Raw genomic sequence first — 21,237 nt, forward strand, 5'->3', positions numbered from 1 at the left:
ACATCAGAATCTTCTGGAGGGTTTGTGAAAGCACCAGTTGGTGAGCCTCTAATCCCCAAAGTTTCTGATTCAGTAGGTCTGGGATGGGGCCTGAGAATTTACATTTCTAACAATTTCCAGATGACATTGATGATGCTGATCCAGGTAGGTACTGCCCTTTGAGAATCACTGCTGTGAAAACATTTTCTTTTTTTTTTTTTAATGTTTATTTTTGAGAGAGAGAGAGAGACAGAGATAGAGCATGAGCAGGAGAGGGGGCAGAGAAAGGGAGAGACAGAATCTGAACCAGGCTCTAGGCTCTGTTCTGTTAGCACAGAGCCCAGGGTGGGGCTTGAACTCACAGACCCAACCACAAGATCATGACCTGAGCCGAAGTCAGACGCTCAACTGATTGAGCCACCCAGGCACCCTGAAAACACTTACTTTTAATACAGCAAGGAACAGTCATACTGAATTTATTTAAGGAAAAGATACATGCTATTTATTACTGTTTAGATTAGACTTTGTATTGTTTTTCTCTCTCTGGTTGTCAGCTGTTACATTAAGTGACCCACAGGGAGTACTCTCTTGAATTATATTTCTTTAGTAAAAGCGTATTTACCATTTGGTAATTGGCATCTCTTAACTTTTCACAGATGACTATTGCTGCTGGGCCAAAAGCCACTTTTGGCCTAGATGAAAATACTTTGCATTATTTTGCTTGATGATCCCAAAGGTGGGAATTTTTTTTTTTTTTTGTATTTGTTCTTTACTAAGATACGATAATTATTTCATTCAGTGAGCATTGAGACTTTTTTAACCAGTCTAAGGCCAGTACAACTCCTTTGCCATTGCCAGCTGTGCGTGTTTCCATGGAAACTCCATAGGGTCTAGCAGGATTACTGTTGTAAGGACCATACCTGGCTTATTTGCATCCAGTTTAAATTGGGGAGATTTCAAAAGAATAAAAGGTCTGTAGATGAGTCAATGGACAGCCAGAAAGAGCTTGTCAGTTTGTAACCATCATATTGGTCTAACTAAAGAGGAAGACTTGGGTGGGTATCCCTTACTATAGTTCATGTTTCTGGAGGGCTTTGGTGGGCATGCTAACGTCTCTATTTGTTTTGTGGATTTATTTGTGTCATTGTGTTTTTGTTTTGTTTTTGCTTTTGTTTTAGGAATATCTCTTTAAATTAAATATCCTAATTTATGTCCTTATTTAAATATCCTAACCTAATGATTTTAAAATTCTCTTAAAGAAAGTACATGTAGATCAGACTCTTAAAGAAAAGTACATGTAGATCAGACTCTTTTTCAAAGAATTTTCATTGCTTTCCAGTTATAATGCAATAGAATGTCTTAGTTTTTGACCACTGTTGCAGAATTATGGAAGAAGTTTATGTTGATCTGTACTTTGCAAGTGTTAGGAGCTACTGTGAACCCCTTCTCTCACAAACGTAACTTTTTCTAAAAAGAAGGCAGTTTGAACTATTTACGTATTTGACTTTGTTTGCACCATTGAGCTTAAGCCTTTGTTTCAGAGTTTCATAAATGGTTAGGACCAACAGTGAATGTATAGAAAACAACTATATGGACTAGTTACATGAGCACCGAGTACAGTTATATAAAACTTAGAGGTTATTATTAATAAGTTATGCTACTCAGTCAGTTGTACGAATTTATCCTAGTCGGAGTAATTAGGCTAATTCACAAATAGCTACATAGTATAGGTATATGGCCAATAAGAGCACGCATACCAACTCCTCCTCCTTAGTTAAGGCTGCTTGGACTTTCTACTGATCAAGGTTCTAAGATATTCTGTCAGAGTGTGGTGGCCAGCCAGTGATGGTGAATTTCCATACTTGTGTGCGCCAAATACTGACATTTCTTATCTTCTAAATCAGAATGTAGTCTTGTACCTTTTTTCCGAATATTTTACGGTGATAGCGATATGTATCAGTCTATCATCTATGAACATCTATGTGTGTGTATATATATATACATATATACATATATATATATATATATATATACACACATCTGTGTATATATATATTGAAGTAGATGCTTGTAAATTTGGAAGGAGGTAACAGGGAGTTGGGGATTTTTTAATATTAGTGAAATATACTCTTTAAAGGAAATACTAGGTAGGCTGTGTTATTCAGTTTCACGAAAGAGTAGCACCTTCTAATACATGTTCCAAGAATTCTCTGATTCACCTCCATGTTCCTAAAGTAAGGGCAGGTGCTAGTGTCCCTGTTTTGTAGATAAGAAAATAGGCACAAGAGAGGTGCCTGCCTTTATTAATCACTTTATGTTTACGCAGTTAAACACACCCGTAGTTCAGCGTTGCCCACTATGTGTAATTGTTCCCTCTTAAAGTGTTAGGTTATTTTATACGGCTTACTCAGTGTTGCCTTTTTCTCTTTTTGTATTCATAGACTGGAAAAGTAAGAAGAGCTTTCCTGCCTTTTTAATTACCAAACTACTCTCAGTTTTCAATGAATCAATTCAAAGAAAGAATGCAGTCTTTCTATACCTGGTAAATATTTTCTGCTCATAAAAGCTATTAACTTAGTAGCCTCTGATAAATCCAGGTGTTTATGATGATTACCTTTAATTTTGTGGGATGACTATAAAAAATGACTTATCATATATATGATATTAACTCTGAAATTTATTTGATATTATTGTTATGGTGGAGTGATGCCTAGAATGCCTGTGCCCTAGCCAGCAACAGAAGCTAGTCTAGAATTGGCCCTGGTACTTAGATTAGGCTCTGTTGGGTTTATTGGGGGGAAAAGGTTGTCAAATTAATGCAAATAGGGTACATAAATATATTACTGAGTATCCTCTTTACTCAGATGATATAACATTAGCAATATTCCCTACGTGGTAGTTTAATAGAAGTACTTTGTCAATAATAGTTTTATAAAATTAATCCAGTAATCAGAATATTAAGCCTACCTTTTACCACTTGACACATGACCTAAGTGAAGATTAGAGAGATCAAATAACTTGCTGAAGAAAGTTCAACTAGCCAGTGTAGACCTGAGGTCAGAATCTAGATCGGAGGCTACATATTTTGATTCCTACTCTAGGGCCTTTAAAAAATCCTCATTTTTTAAGTACCTTAAGTAAGAATTAACATGCCCAAGGGAGTAAACAAACCACAGTGACATTTCATATGGATCTTTTGTATAGCTTAGAATGTTAATGTAGGATCAGAGAAGATAGAATGGATTTATTTATGCTACATAAAGTATTTTCTCTATTAACAGTATTAACTTAGCTACTAGGTACTATTAAATCTTTTAGATACACTTTATTTAAGCGTGAGGAGAATCCTTGGGCATATTTTGTACCTGTTTTGCAGAAGAGGAAAATGAGGCTTAGAATGAGAGTGCTATAGCTTAGGATATTAGAAGTGGAGTTTAAACCCAGTTTTCTTTGACCTCAAAGCCCATGACTCAGCGGTGAAGCCTGAGGAATTAAAACTTGATCGTCCAGCCTATCACATGTTAACGGATACTGATTATGGAATAATTTCCTCTCCTAATTCACCCATTCAAAAATCTCAGCATTTTAGGGACATATGGAGGTAGTTAGGGGAGAAACCATTTCGTCCTCTGTAATGATTTTAATTATAGGAATCATATTAGCTATATTTATAATGTAATTGCAAGTTAGAGGTCTTATACCCCCTTTAAAAAAGAAAGGCGTTTATAAAATATTTGTATATTCTAAACATATGCTTAAAGTGAACTAATTTGAGCAGGTCCAAAGGTCTATTTTTGTGTGACTGAACATTTGTCTCCCGTGTTTTTACTTAGTATAGTCGATCATCGAGGAATGATTATTTTTGTAAAGTATTTTTAAAACAGATTTTTCAAAATTAGTTAAGTGATGAAAGAAATTGGTGTTACATTCAAAAATTAATACATTTCAAGTGTCTGGCTTGGGGATAAATAAAAAGTTACCATGTTAAATGGAATTGTAATGATGAAGATATAAAGAAAATTCCTTCTTCTTTATTTAGTAAAGTACCCAGAGTATCAGAGTTCGCCAAAACCAGGTGTATCTTTGCCTTAAAACCTGACCCAGCCCCTGAAACTCACCTTTCCCCCCCAGTCTTTGACTGATTTACCACCATCACCTGCCTGACCAAAAGAGGGTGGGGATGCATAGAATGTAGGTAGTGAGATACTAAAAATAACATTTTATTAGTAGCTCATGGGAAGTAACTTTTTTTTCTGGTAGCGTGAAATATAACTTATGTGCATTTTAATCTCTACCATTCAAAATGAGAAATGTACGTTAGATTGCCTGGTGTCTTTCTGTTTTAGGCAGTCGTACGTTAGGCCTTTGTAAAAGGTGAGATACGTTGACAAATTTTATGATTTTTTAGTTAAGTTCTTTGTAACTGGAGCTTACAAAGATGGTGTGACTCGTATCGGTACTATGACATTTTGAGAAGATTACGAAGCTACTCCCCTCCCTGAATATCACTTGCAGATACTCGTCACCTGAGTAGCAAGGAAGGAGGGTCAGGCAGGGCTGGGGCAGCTGGTGTGGATTGAATTCCTGCTCTGTAGGGTATCTGCTGGACACATCCACATTTGTGCTCTCGTTTTTAGTAGGGGTGTCGAAGTACGAGAAGTAGAGCCAAGAGACAAAGAAAGCACAATGTGCAAAATGCGGCCTTGCTTTTTGTCTGGATGGTCGGCCTGTTCACCTCCCATATTCTGTCATCATCTGCTTTTGGCAGCATCAAATGCTGGTGGTGATGTCCAGGGGGCTGAATCACAGTTACCTGGGATTGCTGTTGTCGTGCTTATGTGGCCAGAAGGGCGTCAGTTTTTGATTTTTTTGCCGGGGAGGGCATCAGATTTTGAATTTGCGGGAAACTATAGTTAACAATACTGTACTACACACTTAAAATTGTTCTTAGAGGGTGGATCTTACATCAAGGGCTCTTGCCACACACACAAAGATTTTTTAATGAAAAAGAAGGAGGGGAGGGAACGGAGGTGATGGACAAGTTTATGGCCTTGTTTGTACTTATCTCTAAATTTATCAAATTGTATACATTAAATATGTACAGCTTTATGTAGGTCAATCATAACTCAATAAAATTTTTTCAAAAAGAGTTCAAAAGAGAAAATCTGCATTTAAATGTTATTTAAGGATTAAAACATGAGAAAAAGGAAGAAATCAGCCATGTTCAGATACTGGTAACATTATTAAGACTCTGTTCTTACGTGTACAGCAAAGGTGATTTGGGGCCTGTGGATTAAAAATTAGTTAAGGTACATAGAAATGTTTGAGAGCATCACTTAAAATTTTTTATTGTAACAGGAGAAAAATCTTGACAGTGATATTTTTTAAATTATCAAGAGTATAATAATAATACCATTATCATTTTTATAATTCTTGATCATTTTAAAAATAATTTATGTTCCGATTTTAATTTTTAGAACGAACGTGAGAGATGGCATAAGCCCCATTTTTCAAATGAGGAAGTTAAGGTTCAGATGTCATGTGAAGTTTCCTGGGGATGCCATAGACTGGCTGGCTCAGAGAACCGAAATTTCTTACCTCATAGTTCTGGAGGCTAGAAATTTGAGATTAAGGTATTAGGATTGGTTCCTTCTGAAAGCTGCGAGGGAGAATCTGTTTCGTATCTTCTCGTCTTCCCTCTGTACGTATCTGTCTCTGTGTGCAAATGTTCCCTTTTCTATAAGGATGACAATAGTATTGGATTGGGGCCCACGCTCCTGACCTCCTCTTAATTTGATCTGCAAAGACCCTGTTTCCAAAAAGGTCACACTCACAGATCCTTGGGGTTAGGCCTTTAACAGCTTTTGAGGCGCACAATTCAACCCATAGAGGATGTTAAGTCTTTTGCTCAACGTCTCTTAAGTAGGAAAGTTAGACCCATCACATTGTAGTGCCACTAAAATCAGTTTCAGAAGAACGTAACGGTGTATCTATAATACCAACTTTTTTGAAATTTTTATTTTTTTTTAACGTTTATTTATTTTTGAGACAGAGAGAGACAGAGCGTGAACAGGGGAGGGGCGGAGAGAGAGGGAGACACAGAATCTGAAACAGGCTCCAGGCTCCGAGCTGTCAGCACAGAGCCGGACACGGGGCTCGAACTCACGGACTGTGAGATCATGACCTGAGCCGAAGTCGGACGCTCAACCGATCGAGCCACCCAGGCGCCCCTCTATAATACCAACTTAAAATTAATTTTCTAATACTGTCTTTTGTCTGCGTAGATTTTACTTAAAATTAACCGAGTTTCTAAAGTTTAATTAGAGGAGCGCCTGGCCGGCTCATTCAGAAGAGCATGGAACTCTTGATCTCGTGGTTGTGAGTTCATTCATGCCCCACATTGGGCATGGAACTTACTTGAAAAATAAATAAAATAGTAAAATTTTGTGTTGTGATGGGTTTCAAGCTCTTTTACTTTGGATCATAAGTCAGTGATGTACCAGCTGTGGAAGGGTGTTTGGTCCTCAGTGCTTTTGTCCGGATTCAAATCTGAACTTCATGATTTGTAAGGTAGAGCTTTAAACTGTGTGCCCCTCCATGTCTTGAGATGTCCATCAGAATACTGTTCAAATAGTTTCAAGTGCATTCTGACTGTACATAATTTCACGATTCTTTAAGAATTGTTGTGTTGTCAGTGTTACTGTGCACCTTGTGATCACAGATTGTTGTGGCATGAGGAGGGCAGGGCCCCACTAGAATAATCATAAAATACTGGCAGTTTGTTGAGCTGCTTCCCCCCCACACCCTTTTTTCTTTTCTTTCTTTGCTATTTTTTATTTTGACTTCAAAACACTCTCAGTACTTTAGTGAGTAATCCTACCAAATAAGGGCCCTCTGCTACATCGCTACAATACAGACATAAGATGCAAGAAATTAACAGTATTACTTTCCCGTCAACTAATCCATAGACCTGATCCACATTTGGCTGGTTGTTGCCATAGTGCCTTTCATAACAAAAGAACCTAATCCAGGATCCTACGTAGCATGTAATTATTCTATCTCTTTAGTGTTCTCCAATCACAGTTCCTTAGCCTTTCCTTGAGTTTCAAGACTATGTATTGGAAAAATACATTTTGTAGAGTGTCTATGAACTCGGGTTTATCTGATAGTTCCTCATGATTAGATTCAGGTTATGCATCTATGGCAGGAATATCAGAGGGAAGTGATGCTGTGCTCTCAACTCCTCTTTTCTGATAGTGCACAGTTTTGATTTGTTCTTTGACTAGTGATGTTATCTTTGAACACCTGATTAAGGTGACGTTCACCAAGCTTCTCCTCTGTAAAGTTACATCTTCCCTTTGTAATTGCTTAATATTTTGTAGAGAAACTGTACATTTTTCATCATCAAATTTTGGCCCACTAGATTTAGCATTTCGACTGAACTTATAATGGTTTCCAAATACCAACTTTCTATATTTATTATTTGGCATTCTGTAAGGAAAATCTTTCTCTTCCCCCTGTTGATTTATATCAAATGGACTCATAAGCTGTCATGAGTAAATGGTTACAATTTATTATTTTTGTAATTTATTTTCTTCGTGTTACCCAAAATTTGGTCAACGGGAGACCATTCAGACTTGCATCTGCGTCTTTTCCACATAGTCCACGATTTAAAAAAAAAAAAAAATGTTTATAAGTACAACATTTAAAAAGTGTTCAACACTTTAAATACGTTATTTAGTTTTTAAACTTTTATTATTGAGAGTGCGCGTGTGAGCGGGGAAGGGGCAGAGAGAGGGAAAGAGACTCCCAAGTAGACTCTGCACTGTTAGCACAGAGCCTGACGCAGGCTCGATCTCACAAACTGTGAGGTAATGACCTGAGCCAAAATCGAGAGTCTGACACATAACTGACTGAGCCACTGAGCCACCCAGGCTCATCATTTTTCCCATCATTTTTAAAGCACTTTCACTACTAACTTCTTCACTGAAACAGTAAAAGGAAAAATAAAATATAAAGTCTTAGCCTAGAAACCAAAGCCTCAGTAAAGAAGTAGAAAATGTAAAGAACTAAACAGAAATTTTAGAACTGAAAACTACAGGAACCGAAACAAAAGCCCACCGGATGGCCTCACAGCAGAGTAAAGGGGGACAGAGTGAACTGGAGGACAGAACATAGAAATTGCCCTATCTGAACAAGGAGGAAATAGAACACATAAATGAACAGAGCTGTGGGACCTGTAGGACTATGACAGAAAGACCACAAGGAGGAGGAGAGGAGAAAGGGGACTGAGCTAAAAAGTACTCGCAGAAAGACTGGCTGACGACTTCCAGAAGACTTGTTAGAAGACACAGGCCTACAGATTCAAGGAGCTGAGCAAGTTCCAAACAAGGTAAACCCGAAGAAGCAATAGTAAAACATTGGTAAACTAAGAGCAAAGGAAGAACCTTGAAAATAACAAGAGAGAAATGACACCTTTTTCTATGGGGAAAAATAATTCCAGAGATAATGGATTTCTCCTCAGAAATCATGGAGGCCAGGAGGCGGCGGCATGACGTTTTTTAGGTATTCGGAAAGAGCTCAAAATCCCAAGTACTGTATTTAACAGAAGCCTTCTTCAGGAATGAAGGAGAAATCAAGACCTTTTTAGATGAAGGAAAACAAAGCAAACTCGTCTCCAGTAAAGGTGTCATAAAAGAATGGCTAAAGAAATGACTTATGTAGTTTTAAATCCAACACAACATATCCAGGACTTGTGTATACCAAAAACTACAAAATGCTGGTGGGAGAACTAGAGGACGACACAGAGAAACGGAGAGATCTACTGCATTCATGGGTTAGAAGGCTCAACATAGGAAAGATCACTTCTCCCCAGATTGATATACAGGTTTAAATGTAATTCCTATCAGATTCCCCCTGTGATTTTTTTTTTTAGCAGACAAGATTATTCTAAAATTAATGTGGGAATGCAAAGGAATTAGAATAGCTAGCAAAATTCTGAAAAAGAAGAGGAAAAAAAATCATTTTCTATAATTTCAAGACATGTTATATAGTTGCAGGAATCAAGCCTGAGGATATTGGTTGAGAAATTAACATATTAGTCTTTGAAATGGAATATAAAACCCAAAAATAGGTCCGCACAGGTGTAGCCAACTAATTTGTGACTAAGGTACAAAAGCAATTGGAGTAAACAGAGGAAGGATAATATTTTGGACAAGTGATTAAAAAAGAAAAACATTTAATCCTCACACTAGTGAAAAACATGGAAAACCTTTAGGACATAGGACTTGATGAATAGTTCTTTAAAAAAAAATTTTTAGGGGCGCCTGGGTGGCTCGGTCGGTTAAGCGTCCGACTTCGCTCAGGTCATGATCTCACGGTCCGTGAGTACGAGCCCCGCGTCGGGCTCTGTGCTGACTGCTCAGAGCCTGGAGCCTGTTTCAGATTCTGTGTCTCCCTCTCTCTCTGCCCCTCCCCCGTTCATGCTCTGTCTCTCTCTGTCTCAAAAATAAATAAATGTTAAAAAAAAAATTAAAAAAAATTTTTTTAATGTTTATTTCTTTTGAGAGAGAGAGAAAGAGAGGGAGGGGGATGGCCTGGGAAGGGGCAGAGAGAGAGACTCACAAGCAGGCTCCACACTGTCAGCGCAGAGCCTGACATGGGGCTCGATCTCACGAACCATGAGATCATGACCTGAGCCAAAATCAAGAGTCGGATGCTTAGCCGACGGAGCCACCCAGGTGCCCCAACACTTGGTGAGTAGTTCTTAAACATGACACCAGAGGGGTGCCAGCCTGGCTCAGCCAGTAGAGCATGCAACTCTTTTTCTTGGGGTTTTAAGTTTGAGCCATGTTGGGTGTAGAGATGACTTAAAAATAAAATCTTTTAAAAAACAATAACACCAGAAACACAGCCTACAAAAGAAAAAAATTGGTAAATTAGATTTTATCAAAATTAAAGTTTTGCTGGGTGCTAAAACTTCTTTAAGAGGACGAAAAGGTGATTCTCTCTCTTCCCCTTTGTCGCTCATGTGCATGAGTGTGATAAGTAAATAAACTTTTTTTTTTTTTTTTTTTAGAGGGAGGCACCTGGCTCAGTCCATTAAGTGTCCAACTCTTGATTTCATCTCAGGTCATGATCTCACAGTTTGTGAGTTCGAGCCCCACAGGCTCCATGCTGAATGAGGAAACTGCTTGGGCTTCTCTCTCTCTTTCTCTCTGCCCCTACCCCACTCTCTTTTCTCTCTCTCTCTCTCTCTCTCTCTCTCTCTCTCTCAAAATAAAAAAACATTAAAAAAAAAAAAAAAGAGGATGAAAAGGCAAGTTCCCAGTGGGAGAAAATACTTGCAAAGCATGTATCTGATGAAGGACTATTATCTATGGTATGTAAAGAACTCTCAAAACTCAACCCTACGGAGAAAAAGGAACCCTTGTGCACTCTTGGTGGGAATGTAAATTGATGCAGCCACTGCAGCAATCAGTTTGGAGGTTCCTGAAAAATTAAAAACATAATTACCATGATTCAGTAATTCCATTACTGTGTATTTACCCAGAGAAAACAAAAACACTAATTCAAAAAGATATACGCACCCCTATGTTTATTGCAGCATTATTTGCAATAGCCAAGATGTGGAAGCAGCCCAAATGTCCGTTGATAATGGATTAAGAAGACGTGGTGTATATACGCACAATGAAATATTACTCAGCCTTAAAAAGGGGTGAGATCCTGCCACTAGTGAAAACACGGACGGACCAAGAAGGTCTTACGCTAAATGAAATAAGTTAGAGAAAGACAAATATTGTATGATTTCACTTATACGTGCAATCTAAAACACGAAACAAACGAATAAACAAAAAGCAGACTGAGACCTATAAATACAGAGAACAAACTGATGGTTGCCAGAGCGGAGGGAGCGGGAGGATAGGCAAAGGGGTAAAGGGGAGCGAGAGAAACAGGCTTCCAGTTAGGGAGTAAGCAAGTCACAGGAATCAAAGACACAGCATAGCGAATATTGTCGATGGTATCATAGTAGCGTTGAATGGTGACAGGTGGTAGCTACACTTGTGAGCATAGCATAACATGAAAGCTGTTGAATCACTGTGTTATATACCTGAAACCAACGTAATGTGTGTTAAGTGTACTCAACACACACACACACACACACACACACACACACACACACACTGAAACTCAATCCTAAAAATCCAAACAGTTCATTAGAAAAGGGAGATTTTTGTGGAGTTCTAGAAAAGTCCAAAAGAATGGAATAGACATGTCACTGAAGAGGATATACACATGGTTAATTGAGCATATGAAAATATGTTTTGTTATTGGTAGCCATTTGGGAAATGCAGATTAAGACCATCCTGAGATATCACTACACACCTGTTAGAACAGCTAAAATGAAAAGTAACAATATCAAGTGCTGGTGTAGATTTGAAGAAACTAGACCCCTCATACATTGTGGGAACCTAAAATGGCATAGCCGTTTTGGAAAATATTTCAAAATTTCTTTAAAAACTAAATATGCACTTAGCATGTGACCCAGCAATATCACTTCTTTTAAAGTTTTTACTTATTTTTTTTTAATAATCTCTGCACTCAACATGGGGCTCAAACTCCCAACCCCAAGATCAACAGTCCCATGTTCTTCCAACCGAGCCAGCCAGGTGCCCCCAGCAATATCACTTCTATGCATTTATCCCAGAGAAATAAATAAAAATTTGTCCACATAAAAATATATACACAACTATGCTTTACATATTATAGATGAGAGTCATTTACCAGGCATGTCCTTTGCAAGTATTTTCTCCCAGTGTGAAGCTTGTGATTCAATGTACATCCCAAATATGAGTGTTTATAGCACCTTTTTTGGTAATAACTCCAAACTGGAAACAACCAAGTAATCTTGCAAGGTTATTATGTTGAGTAAAACCTGCTACCCTCAAATGGTCATATAGTGTACGATTCCATTTGTACAGTATTCTCAGAATGACAAAATTATGAAGTTAGATGACAGATTAGTGGTTGTCGAGGATTCAGAATAGCCCCAGGAAGAGGAATGGATATGCCTATAACTGCGGTAGCAGGAAGGAGTTCTTTGCGATGAAATAGTTCTGTGTTTTGATTGCAGTGGTGGTTATGTGACCCACCTACACATATGACAGTAAAGTGACATAGAACTATACATGTCATTGAACTATACATACATTGACTTTTATGTCAATGTCATTCGCCTGGATTTGATAGCATATTGTAAGACGTAAACACAGTTAAGAACAAAAGAGAGAGATTATCATTGCTATAGGATTTCAGAGAACAAATAGTTCCTTGACGAGAATGGAAGATCTGAGGTCAGTTTTTGAACCTGTCTTTAGAGGATAGGTAGACTTCTCAAGAGTTGATACAGGGATGAGAGATATTTTAGACAGATTGAAAGTCAGTAAATGTTGATATTATTAAAACATACTAGGGGCGCCTGGGTGGCTTAGTCGGTTGAGCGTCCAACTTCGGCTCAGGCCATGATCGCGCAGTCCGTGAGTTCGAGCCCCGCGTCGGGTTCTGTGCTGACAGCTCGGAGCCCGGAGCCTGTTTCAGATTCTGTGTCTCCCTCTCTCTCTGACCCTCCCCTGTTAATGCTCTGTCTCTCTCTGTCTCAAAAATAAACATTAAAAAAAATAAAATAAAATAAAATAAATAAATAAAACATACTAATAACATCCAGTTAGTCGGAAGAACATTTTAGTTCAGTGGGAGAATGTGTCTTTAAATTGTATATCTCACTTAGACTCTGGGATACTTGTTACCCTTGTGTTTTCACATAAATTTATGAAACCTGAGAGTGAGAGAGACATAAAAAGAGAGGACGAAATTACCAATACCATAAATGAGACATAATGGTTCAAAGGACAGATGGGAATAATAAAGCAGCATGTGATTTTGAGCAAAACAAAGCCTGTATCTCATGGATTTAAGAAATGGAATCAGAGAAAAAGTTACATTGCAGTTGTTAAAGTAGGAGAGCTCTAATATTAGCCAAAGATGTCAAGACAAATTATAGGCTTGTATTAAAGCTGCATAGCCACCTGTTCTTTTTATTCCATGGAATTTCCATACTTGGTGATTATGTTTTTGGATGATCGCTTCATATTTCTTTCCATTCAATTGTAAGCATTCTGTGGCTCAGCATTGTATCCCCAGTTCCTATCCCAGTGCCTGGCAGCACCTTGTAAATATTTGTTGAATGTGCTCATGCATGAAATCAGTAACTTTGCAAAACTGTTGAAACTAGAACAAAGAAAAGACAGTTATAGAAGAAAAGAAACAGGATGATAAGATAGACTAGACAGACACATTAATTTTTTTTTAATGTTTTTATTTATTTTTGAGACAGAGAGAGACAGAGCATGAGCAGGGGAGGGGCAGAGAGAGAGGGAGACACAGAATCAGAAGCAGGCTCCAGGCTCCGAGCTGTCAGCACAGAGCCCGACGCGGGGCTCGAACTCACGGACTGCGAGATGGTGACCTGAGCCGAAGTCGGACGCTTAACCGACTGAGCCGCCCAGGCGCCCCTAGACAGACACATGACTGTATGTGTATGTTGAGTATGACGGTACACCTTTATTAGAGCAACGTGACGTTAAAGCTTTACAACCAAGAAATTCAGGATTGAATTGTGATGGTATGTTCCCTAAAGGATGCCAGGGTATTAAATGGAGCACTAGAGGAGCCGCGATGATGACCGTGGCAATGTATGTTGGCAGGGGTTAAGGAAGAGCGCAGAAGCACCAGCCACTTAATACTAGCTGCTCTCTAGTGTGGTAGCTTTCTTAACAAGCCAGCACTTCAATGACTCATTAGATGAACCGATGCCTTGAGGATCCCTGCTTGAAACACACTGTCTGATGCCCTGCAGCATGCCGAATGCCCTTCAGTATGTCTGTGCATATCCGCTGCTACAGTCGAGTGGCCGTGGTCATCAGGATCATTATGCACTTGTGCTCCCAAGCCTGTTCAGGCTGGTCGTGTTTCTTATTTTAGTTACACGGTTTGAATCATTATTATATAAACTAAGGAGAAGAACAGGAGGAGATGATGTTTCATGAAAACTTAAGTCGAATGTTTTGAAAAGATTAGATAGAGGGCAATTAGTAAAAAATACTGATAAATTGGATGTGAAAAAAAGAGCTGTAAAATATTAGGGATGAATTATTCTTTTTAAAAAAAGAAAAAGATTCTGTACTCAAAGTGCTTGGTGTTTCTTTTACGTTCCCGCCTTACGTTTAAAGAAGCTCTTCAATCTATGGGTCATGAAGTCAATGTCGTAGGTTGAAATCAGCAGTTAAAAAAAAAAAAGCCTATCAGATTGCATTACATCTAGGAAGGAGCATTGTTTTGTGAAATTTTTCTTGAGTTTTTTGTATTCTTAATATTCATGTGAAATGTGCAAAGCTTGAAAAACAAAGCGTAAGAAATTGAAACTGGAAATACTAGAGCAAGTATTAAGGACATGATTTACCCAAAAAGAAGAGAAAACCCAAATTAGTGGATTCTGATTTTAAAGCATCAGGCTTTGGTCCACCATCAAAAGACTGGTAAATGAATACATATTTAAGTACTTTCTGGTAGCATGAAATGTTTAAGGTATGTATATAATGGTTTCATGATATTTATTTTAAGTTGATCCTTTTAATTAACCAACTACAAATCTCTGTATCATGGGTATGAGTTTCAGCATGTTTTATTTTACTTCTTTTCCTCTCATGCCTCCTTGTTATGTCTTTCTCCCCCCTGCTTTCTTTGCCACTTACTGGTGTGACCTAAGAGTCGTTCTCTAGGCCTCAGTTTGGTTTTTAGGAACTAAGATTATCCTTCAGATCTCTTGTTGTTTAGCGGTGCTTACTTGCCAAATTGATCAAATAACTTCTGTCTCGGTGTTTGTCCATCTAGAGTTTTAGGAAATAGCAGACATGCCATTTTCTTAAATCTTTATTTTTTTTTTAAGCACTAAAATCTCCATATTGCAACCTTAGGGGGCACCATTCACATATACTGTGAAATACAGTACATAAGAATAGTGGCAGTGGCGGTGCTCATACCCATCACTTGATTCTGGATCGAAGAAATTTTCAGATCCTCAGTGTTCTCTTGTATTTGGGCATTAATAAATTATTTTAGGCTGTCTGTGGGTGATGGGTTTGGGGATGAGTTTTTCTTGATAAGGTAACAATTTATCATTCTTGAGATACTGAGGTATTTTTACTACCGAGCATCTGCTGAAGCAGTGTCCTTGCTTTCTGTAAACAAGCTAGTAAGGCGACTCAAGTAGCGGTGGATTTTGGAAAGAGGTGAAGACGAAAAAGGCTGTTGGTGTGCAACTGAGATTGCCTAGGAGTGAAAGCAGTGGAGCTAGGAAATGAAAACTCCCCCGGAGAGGCAGACACGAGGTGCGAGGGAACGGTTGCTGAGTTGGACATTCCCTCCCGCATTGGACTAGGTATACGGGTGTCGAGGACAACCTGTACAAATAGCTGCTCCTCCGGAATGTCACCAGGTTGGAACTTGATGATTTTGGTAGGTGGAGTACAGGCCGGCCTCAGTTCACTCATACACAAAGGATGTGTTTTAAAAAGCTAGTTTGTAGTTGAGTTGTCATTGTCCTCAGTTGCCTTTCTAATGAGACCGAGACTGGCCCGTGAGATCATGAGTAAAAGATTACTCTAATACAGATAGTGTTAGCCATGACCTCTGGGTCCTGGAAGAGCATTTCTTCTCCTTTTTAAAGAAAGGGCTCCAGGGTGTCTGGCTGGCTCAGTTGGAGGAGCATGGGACTCTTGATCTTGGGATCATGAGTTTGAGCCCCATGAAGAGTGCAGAAATTACTAAAATGAGAAGGAGAATGAAAAATACTCAGTTTTAAGCATAATTTTGAAACAGTGTGACTCTTAACTTTGCCCTTTCAGCTCCTTTTTATACTTCCACATACTGATGTTTTCTATTCTTTTCTACCTTTGTGATCCCTGTGTGCCCACCCCTGTCCCCTGAGGCCAGGTAGGCTAACCAGCATTTCTCTTATACGAGTATTTATTGGACTCTTTCCAGTGGGAACAATTATTACCACACTAATCAACTAAATGAGGTGTTAAAGGAAAGCAATTGAATTGGATTAATTTATGCTGAAGTGTGAATGACTGACAGCCCCACAGACTTCCCAGAAATTCTTTTCTTTTTTTTTTAAAGGGTATTCTTTTTAGTTTTAATTTGATATTTCGGACAGAGGACCAAATAAAGTGAACATTTGAGCTTTGGGGGAAAAGCTGTCTTCTTTTGGATCTAACTGTGCCATGACTGGGGGAGTGCAGGGGAGAGAAAGATGGTGGCCACCCTCTCCCACTCCATCTGTAGAGGCCTAGACAACCTTCTAGTACTTAAACCTGCCTTTTAGAAGGTGCAGAGTACCTATATCAAGAGTGGCAAGTAGGAGTTTTCTTGTCCTTCCCATTGTAACAAAGTCCACTGCGTGGGCGAGGCTTCGTGTCACTCTGGATAGCTGCATCTCAGTGCAGCCTGCCTTTGCCCCCCCTTCCTGTTCCTGGAGTGAAGACGGTGGCCTTTGCAGTAGAGGGGAAAGGGGTCCCTCTCTGGGTAGCAGCCCATGTGGGTTGGTGAGCCTTACGCCCCCTGCTACACAGAGACCCTGTGGGACTCTCTTGGCCTGAGGGGGTTGGTGCTTGGTTCTTGCACTACCAGGGTCCTGCCCCTGCAAGGGTACCTTCCAGGGAACACTTCTTAGGTGGAAGTGATTGGCTGTAGCTCCAAGTCCGGCTTAGCTGATTTACGAAAGGCCAAATTAGTAGAAGAAAGGTAGTTTAGAGGTGTTAGCCGCATACAGCATGAAAAGTAGATGGTGACCTGAAGCCATCTTCTATAGTAAGTACAGGCAGTAAATGTAAAATTTTATGAAGGCAGAAGAGGAGAGAAAGAAAGATATACTGCTATCTACTATATTCCAATCACATTCATCATTGCTTCTAATATTTTCTCACCAAGTAGGACTTGTGTAGAGCCCAATGCATTCACAACTCATTTGAATTTCATATTTTCTTGTATAATGTATTCTTGATTGTTTTACTACAAAGTGTTGCGAATTGTCATCGAATGAAATTGGTGCTCTTGAAAGATGTAGCATGTTTATCCTGTGTTGCGATGTCCCACCCCCCCACCGCCCACCCCCCCCCCCCCCCCAGTGGCACAGCTGCCTCGTGCTCCAGTCCATGATCTAGTCTAAGAGGCACAAGCACGTTCATCCGCACCGCAACCTCATGAAAAAGACTATCATTTTACAGGTGAGAAAATTAGGGTTCAAAAAGGGAACGAACTTAATCTCACCGGTACTGAATGGCATTGTTAAATTTCTCCCCTAAACTCTTTCCTCATGTGGATTTTGTGATTCTGTGAAACAGAAAACCTGGCAATACAAACAGAGTGCATATCGAAAAGTTAAGAAAGTTTTTGGTTCTGGTCCTAGCTAATTTATTGACTTTCAAAGAAATCCTTTTAAAGGTCCCTAATAGAAGTCTCGTCTTGCATTTCCACATATGCGGGTTGAGTTTAATTTCAACCTGAATGTTGGAAAAAGGGACATACAGATTTTTAAAAATCAGACACTTGGCATGTTTGAAGACTAGTTCTAAATAAAAACAGTTATTAATGGGATAATACCCTGGAGAACTCTCCTCAGTTGTAGTGCACTCTTCCGTGTATCGGGACATACTTGACTTTTAAACACAAAATCTTTGCCACCAATTATTAGTTTCCTCACTACATTGAAAACAAGCCATTTTAATTTGCTGCCTTATTCAAGCCTCCCCCCCCCCCCCATGCCTACCACCTCCATGAAGGTATAACTTGGCCACAATGTGTAATAACAGCCAAGATCTCAGATTCTGGTGTCCGTGAAATCCGGTTTTAAAGTCTGACTCCAAATTATTAGTGTAAATAGTGTAAATTAGTGTAAAGTGCTTTAGCCCTCTGTGCCTCAGTTTCCTTTTTCTCCTCCCCCCACCCAAAGAGGGTAGTAATACCTACTTCATGGGATTTTTTTTATAAATCTTCTGCTGAGTTGTCTATGGTGATTACAGTGGAATGTCATATTGTAATGCCTCAAAAGCTTGGGGCTGATGTTTGCCTTGTAAATTCACTTTAAATTGAATAGATACATTCTTCAGCAAAGAGAATAAGTGTGTATATTCATATACATTTGGTGAAATTTACTTAAATACTAATTTCATAATTTATATGATCTATTTTTTTGATGATTGATATTGTAAATAACAAACCATCTTCTACTTTAGATTGATTTTGATGGAGGAAGGACACCGCACAACGGGCGGCATTTGGCTAATCTATTCTGTGAATTTGATAGTATGAAGAGATTTATAGATAGCGAATTTCCATACTCTTGAAAATAATTTTACAGCTCTTGCACTGCTTCTGGATTTATATTGTTGCCTTGTTTTAAAGCAGGACTTTCCCCAGACAGCGTATGTTAATATTTGGAAAATTCCCTATCAGTGGGCTAGCACCATCGTGACAGCCCTATGTTCTGCTTCTACCTTGCTAATTGTTTCCTTGGGATTATTTGGATTGTGTAGAAAGCTTTTTGCAAATCCTCTTATTACTGAAGTCATTGTTGCCAGCAGGAATAAGATTAAAGGTGCTTAAGTCTGTAGAGTTGTTTCTAATTTGTACGTGTCATTTCAGTGCCATTTTAACAGAACTCTGTCTCTTGTCTCTCCCTTCTCCCCCGGTACTATCTCAAGTTAGGTCCGAGGAGCCAGGCCATTGGAAGAAATCTCATTTTATCCTCCTAATTATTATGCTGGCACTCAGGAGATAATTTTTCCCTTCATGCACTGCCAATTAATATGCAAATGGGCTGATAAATATTTATGCAATGATTTAAATTATGCAGGGAGTGCTTTCAGTGTGTTCTGTAAATGAATTGTTCGTGGACTTCAAAGTGCTGGCTGCTGTGCTAACGAGGAGAGATTTGCATACGGCCCTAATCACACGCATACTGATTAAGCTTCATTATGGAAACTGCCAGCTGCAATCTTTGTTTCTATTTTATTACAAAAAGGGGAACTTTTCATGCTTCAGTTGCCTTGACAATGTCAGTCCTAGCTGGTAGGAGAGACTAAAACTCCTCTGAGCAACTGAAGTTTCCTTATTCAGTTGAAGATTGCTATGGTGTAACTGAAGTTGTATTTTCCTTCTCCCCATAATCCACTTTCCACCTCCCACCCTTGTTCTCTGAAGAACATAGTGTAGATTTGTTAGAAATAGTAGTACCTTCTTTCACCCACCCCAAACTGCTACCTGTTTCTTCCTTGCTTTGGACTGTCTGAACCTCTAGAAGATTTCACAGCAATGCTGGACTGCAGTGACTATGTTCTAGGTGGGTACCAGCACAGTTCTTTCTTATAAGCTTTAATATGGAAATAGCGCGTGTGGGGTTGACTATGCATAAATGCTTAATCGCATATGCAACCACCTCGGGGGGGAGGGGGAGAGGTGGATTGAGCGGAGAAGGAGGAAAGCATTTGCAGGGCAGGAGCATACTTGAATTTGCAGTAGGTCCCTCCCTACCACTAGCTCTCCTGGTTCAGAGGACATTTTCTGTAAATAGTGTGGATTTGGAATTCGTCTTGAACGGAGGACATTTTTGCTTTTTGGAAGTATCTGTTGGGAGCGTTTCATGTAGTTCTAAAAACACTCTAACTCGGAAACAAGGTATAAAGTATGCCTAAATAATATGTACATATTAATAAAAAATGCTTTACAACCTAAGGGCGAATGTCTTCTATAAAAACCAAAGTGCATAGTGAAAAATAAGGTGGAGCCATAGTGCAGAATGGCTCCCATAAATACTGATGCAGAGGGCAATTGCGGTGGTTGCTGCAGTGGGACTGTTGATCAGCTTCCAGATTTGAGAAACTGTCAACTTTTCAGATGTTGGCAAATATCAGCCTTTCCTTATTTTTTAAAAAATCAACTTCTCTTCTTCAGAAAACAATGTTAAGTGCTGGAAAGCCTATTTTAAAGTTTTCTCTATAGAACAACAAGCCTTTTAGGGAGGGGGATGTGCGGCTTGATTATATAAACTGTCTTTGGTAACCGAGATTTAAAATAGATTGAGGCACTTTGGTTTTGAGACACGCTGTGGCTCACGGTGGCCCTATTTTGTGTTGAGTTTTGTCTGTGTGCACACAGTTGTTGAAACCTCTCCGGGTCACTCTGGTCACCTGGACAGTCAGATGACACGAACTCCAGGACTTTGATAACTCACGGTTTAAAATCTTTGCAAGTGATTTTTTTTTCTCTCTGTCATTTTTCTCACTTAAAAAACTGAGCCCCACCCCCACCCCCTGCCCATCTCCTTCACAGTTGCTAAGGATAAAATTAAATGATAGTTCTGTCAATGTTTATACTTTCAGGCAGAAGGAATGGCCCAAACTCAAGGCAGTAGTAATATTTGTAAAGCACAATAAAAACCACAATTAAAACAAAAAACTGATGTCAAGAATTCAGTCCAATCCCAGAGCAGTTTGTAAACTGTTATTAGACTCATGCACAACTCAGTGTGCCCAGAGAGAAAAAAAACTTCAGATATCAAGAAAAGAACTTGGATTTGCTCTTTTACAAAATCTGCTAAATTGGGAACTCAAGGAAGGAAAGGAAAATACCTTTTTGAAATATTTTTAGCATTGTATTTTAGAGTTAGAAATTGTACCTCTATTATTTGTAATTAACAGTAACTGTCATTTGCACAGTCTTCACATTGTTGTGCAGCTAAGTCAGAATTTTATTTGTATGTGTATGTGTAACGTGATTTTGTTAAATGTCTTTGAAGCTCTTTGCAATTCAATAGAAGATGCTTCGAAGATTCAAACAGAATACCTGTGACATAATCTTTAATTTAGATACGTGGAAATTAGGGTATGAATTGCACAGGGACAGGTTCCTGACTTGTTAAGAATTATGCCTACTTCTTTGTACAAAGATACGTGGAAACATTGTTACCCTCTTCTGAATGTGAACTGGTTCATATTTTTCCACTTTTTTTTTTTAACATACATTCTAAAGGAAGCATTTTGGTTTGCTAACATTTGTTGTGATCTTTGCTGACTTTCATAAGATTTTGTTTAAGTCATTCAGAAAGCTGATTTTCACTAAGTTGTACACCTGTTCCTTTCA

The 21,237-nt window shown here is 38.9% G+C and overlaps 1 protein-coding gene across 6 annotated transcripts in view; it reads left to right on the forward strand.

Moving 5' to 3' along the window:
* Positions 1–21,237, forward strand: part of POU2F1 (POU class 2 homeobox 1) — a 179,602-nt gene that overhangs the window by 85,978 nt on the left and 72,387 nt on the right. The window contains exons 1-2 of one of the 6 annotated variants that reach the window (XM_042976642.1): positions 643–715; positions 2,421–2,521. The exons of 3 other annotated variants lie outside the window; for them this stretch is intronic. Coding sequence is in view for 1 of the 3 variants with exons in the window: in XM_042976640.1 (XP_042832574.1) it covers positions 19,411–19,438 (28 nt within the window). In the remaining 2 variants the exon portion in view is untranslated. Of the gene's footprint in view, positions 1–642; positions 716–2,420; positions 2,522–18,714; positions 19,439–21,237 lie in introns of those variants that run through there. 2 more of the 6 variants (XM_042976641.1, XM_042976640.1) reach the window with 2 other exon arrangements.

This window comes from Panthera tigris, chromosome F3 (assembly GCF_018350195.1).
Source record: "Panthera tigris isolate Pti1 chromosome F3, P.tigris_Pti1_mat1.1, whole genome shotgun sequence".
Classification (NCBI taxonomy): domain Eukaryota; kingdom Metazoa; phylum Chordata; class Mammalia; order Carnivora; family Felidae; genus Panthera; species Panthera tigris.